General features: G+C 30.5%; 1 protein-coding gene across 1 annotated transcript; it reads left to right on the top strand.

The window, feature by feature from the left end:
• The first annotated feature begins 518 nt into the window (after positions 1-518).
• On the top strand, positions 519-3,414 carry LOC101211697 ((+)-gamma-cadinene synthase). Its single transcript, NM_001305699.1, is given in 7 exon segments — positions 519-755; positions 881-1,172; positions 1,343-1,724; positions 2,188-2,406; positions 2,488-2,626; positions 2,729-2,977; positions 3,061-3,414. Coding segments are annotated over 7 exon segments (1,704 nt in total). The 5' UTR covers positions 519-626; the 3' UTR covers positions 3,355-3,414.
• Positions 3,415-3,821: the final 407 nt, after the last annotated feature.

Genomic DNA, 3,821 nt, shown 5'->3' with positions numbered 1-3,821 from the left:
CCATGTCAAAATTTCATTATTGAAGATGGAGGAGAGGTCACAACTAGAACTTTCCATTGTGATTGGTTTATTTTTTATAAAAAAATATGGTAATGGAAATGGAAGAAAGACGGAGAGAGACAAGAGATGAACCTTTTAAAACTATTCTTTAAAACTCAAGATAAAAATGGCCAATTTGAAACTTCAGATACTAAATGCACCTATTGTCTAAAACTCTAGGACTAATTAAAAATGTATTTTTCTCTAAAAAATATTGATATACAATAAGATACTATTGATATCATCGGCTCCATCCACATCGCAATTATTTGGTACATCCAATAAGCCAATATTAATTTCTTTAATTACATGTCAAAATATCTTTGTAGATAAAAACAAAATAATATAAAACTCATCAACAAAAACGTGTTGTAGCTTATGCAATTCTTTAATTTGAATTTAAGTGATAAGAATTTGAACCAAGCAAAATATCTATGAAAAATAGCCTATAAATAAGTCTGCTTTAAAATCAAGAAGTGTCTCACCCATAGTTCAAACTCTCAAGCCAATAACATACACATCTTTCTATTTAGCAAGAGGATTATCCCAACTACCTTTTCTATCTTTCTTTTCTACTTTGAAAAGTCATGTCTTCTCATTTTCCTGCTTCCATTATGAAAACCAATGATATTTATGATACTAAGCGTTCTCTTGCAAATTTTCATCCTACTATTTGGAAGGAACATTTTCTTTCATTCACATTTGATGATGCATTGGTAAAAGTTATTTTATTGCCATATTTTAATTTAATTACGAGCCATTTATTGTTTGTGCTTAAATTTAATTTAATACTTTTATATTTTTAATAAATTTGATTCTTTTTTATTTTTTTGAATTTCAGAAAGTAGATGGTGGCATGAAAGAAAGAATTGAAAAGTTGAAAGAAGAAATAAGGATGATGGTGATTGCTTCTGTGCAAAATCCATTGGTAAAGCTAAATTTGGTTGATTCAATCCAACGGCTGGGAGTATCTTATCATTTTGAAGATGAGATTGATCAATTCTTAGAACATATGTATGTGTCTTATAATAATTCCCTTTTATTCAGTAGCAACGATAGTCAAGATGATGATCTTCATATTTCTGCTCTTCTATTTCGGCTTCTCAGGCAACATGGTTATAGGATTTCATGTGGTAAGTTAAATACACAAATATAATTGTTTTCTTATTTTTAGTTTTAAACATTATTCAAGGTGAAACTGCAAAGAGTTAGAAACTTCCAAAATTAAGCATTTTCTAAATTGAATTCAACTTAAGAACTGATCATGCGTTCTTTTTTCTCTCTTAATTTTAATTAAAAACAGATATATTTTTGAAGTTCATGGACAACAATGGAAAATTTAAAGAGTCATTGGTTGAGGATGAAAGAGGAATATTGAGCCTATATGAAGCATCGCATATGAGGGGGCATGGAGAAGCATTGCTTGAGGAAGCTCTTGAATTTACAACCACACATCTTAAAGCATATATTCATCTTTACTCAAATATTAATCCAAATTTTGCATCTGAAGTTAGTAATGCATTGAAATTGCCTATTAGAAAATGTGTTCCAAGAGTCAAGGCAAGAGAGTATTTTGAAATTTACCAGCAACAACCTTCTCACAATGAGACTTTGCTTACATTCTCAAAACTGGACTTCAACATCTTACAAAAACTTCACCAGAAGGAGATAGCTGAAATCTGCAGGTACAAAACTAACTTTGATCATTATTCATCGTTATTTATTCATGTTTATCCATGAGGGAATTTAGTTTCAAAGATATCTGTATTCATAATTCTATTTTCACTCTCACAATGGTTTATTCTCCTTGAGAAGTTTACGTGGAACCAATATTCTCACAGATTATATTAGAATTATTTCTTAAAATGGTAAATTCTTAAATGATTAATAATATCTTTTATTAATTAATTTGAAATAGCACACACTTTTGTGTGTTACGGTGTTTACAAGAAAATCCTATTTATAAGCCAAACATCCATATTTTAAGCACCTATACGTTTAATTTTCAAAAAAAAAAAAAAAAAATGAAATGATAATTAACAAACGGAGCTTTTAGCGTTTTTCTTCATTCGCAACATATTTTGATCCTACAATAGTTTTTTGAAATCTTACAATTCACCTCTGTCTTGATGGAAATAATTACTGTAGGTGGTGGAAGGATTTGAACGTTTCAACAAACTTTCCGTTTGCGAGGGATCGAATTGTGGAGTGTTACTTTTGGATATTGAGTATATATTTTGAACCTTATTTCAAGTTTGGAAGGAAAATATTGACTAAAGTGATTGCTATGACCTCAATTATGGATGATATATATGATGCTTATGGAACATTCGAAGAACTCCAACTTTTCACCTTAGCAATCAAAAGGTTACTTTCTTAGCCTCGGATCATTGTTAAAATATATCTGTATGAGAAGGTTCTATATAATTAAGATCTATAATTTTTTAGATGGGACATGAGCATGGTCAATCTACTTCCGCAGTACATGAAAGTTCATTATACAACTCTGCTTGATCTTTTTGAAGAGATGGATAAGGGGATAGTCAATGATGGAATATCCTATCGCTCTTGCTTTGCAAAAGAAGCTGTAAGGTCTTTCTTCTAATAGTTTTTTCTATTGATATCACTAATAATAATGCTATGTTTCTTATATGTATAACAAGTTTATTAACTTTTTTTATGTGAATAGATGAAAAGACAAGCTGAATCCTATTTCAAAGAAGCTGAATGGCTAAACAAAAATTATAAACCAAAATATGGAGAATACATGGAAGTGGCTTTAGCTAGTTCAGGTTATGAATTACTTTCAACTATTTCATTTGTTTGCATGGGTGACATTGCAACAAAGGAAGTATTTGAATGGCTTTTTGACTGTCCCAAAATTCTTAAAGCCTCAACCACCATTTCTAGACTCATGGATGATGTTGTCTCCTACAAGGTATGTGTCACTCTCTCTGCGTCAAATAAGTCAAAAAATTTAAAACTGCTATATTATTAACTTCTTTTCTTTTTTATTTTTAGTTTGAGAAAGAAAGAGAACACATTGTTTCTGCAGTTGAATGTTACATGAGCAATCATGGACGCTCAGAAGATGAAACATGTGCTGAGTTACTTAAGCAAGTAGAAGATGCATGGAAGACTATAAATGAATGTTGCCTTCATCCAATGAATGTTCCAATGCCATTTTTAATTTGTCTATTAAATCTCACAAGAGTTATGGCTCTCCTTTATTCTCACGAAGATGGATATACAAATTCTAAGGGTAGGACTAAACTTCTTATTCAGTCTCTACTTATTGATCCATTGCATTTGTAATTGGTGTCTGTCACCAAATTCTAACTTTTGTTATATTTTTAATTATTTAAAAAAGCTGCTACATATTTAATTATCAAAATTCGAAACTGTTTTCTCATTCTTAAGATTAGCAGATCTGGCTGCTCTTTTCTTTACATCTAGATGTTATTTTTCTTTTTATGGAATAGTTGGATGTCAGGAATTGTGGAGTACAAAACGCCAGATCCATTTTTTTTTCTTTTTGCTTAATCCTTAAGCAAGCTTTTAATTACACAGTATGACGAAGGTGGGTTTATATGAAAATAAGCTGAAAGCATGATGCTGGATTTTTTTTTTAAAGATAATCGGCTTTTTTTGGTGATTTAGGCTTCCACTCCTTAGGATGAATTCTTTCCAAAGGATGGAATTTAATTGGTAAAACTTGAGGTTTGTAATAATGGAAGAAATTGTGTGGCGGTGGAACTCATCTTTAGAAAATGAAAAAGTGA

This window comes from Cucumis sativus, chromosome 3, assembly GCF_000004075.3.
Source record: "Cucumis sativus cultivar 9930 chromosome 3, Cucumber_9930_V3, whole genome shotgun sequence".
Lineage (NCBI taxonomy): Eukaryota > Viridiplantae > Streptophyta > Magnoliopsida > Cucurbitales > Cucurbitaceae > Cucumis > Cucumis sativus.
The sequence above is the reverse complement of the archived record's forward strand: the minus strand, read 5'-3'. Positions and strand labels throughout refer to the sequence as shown.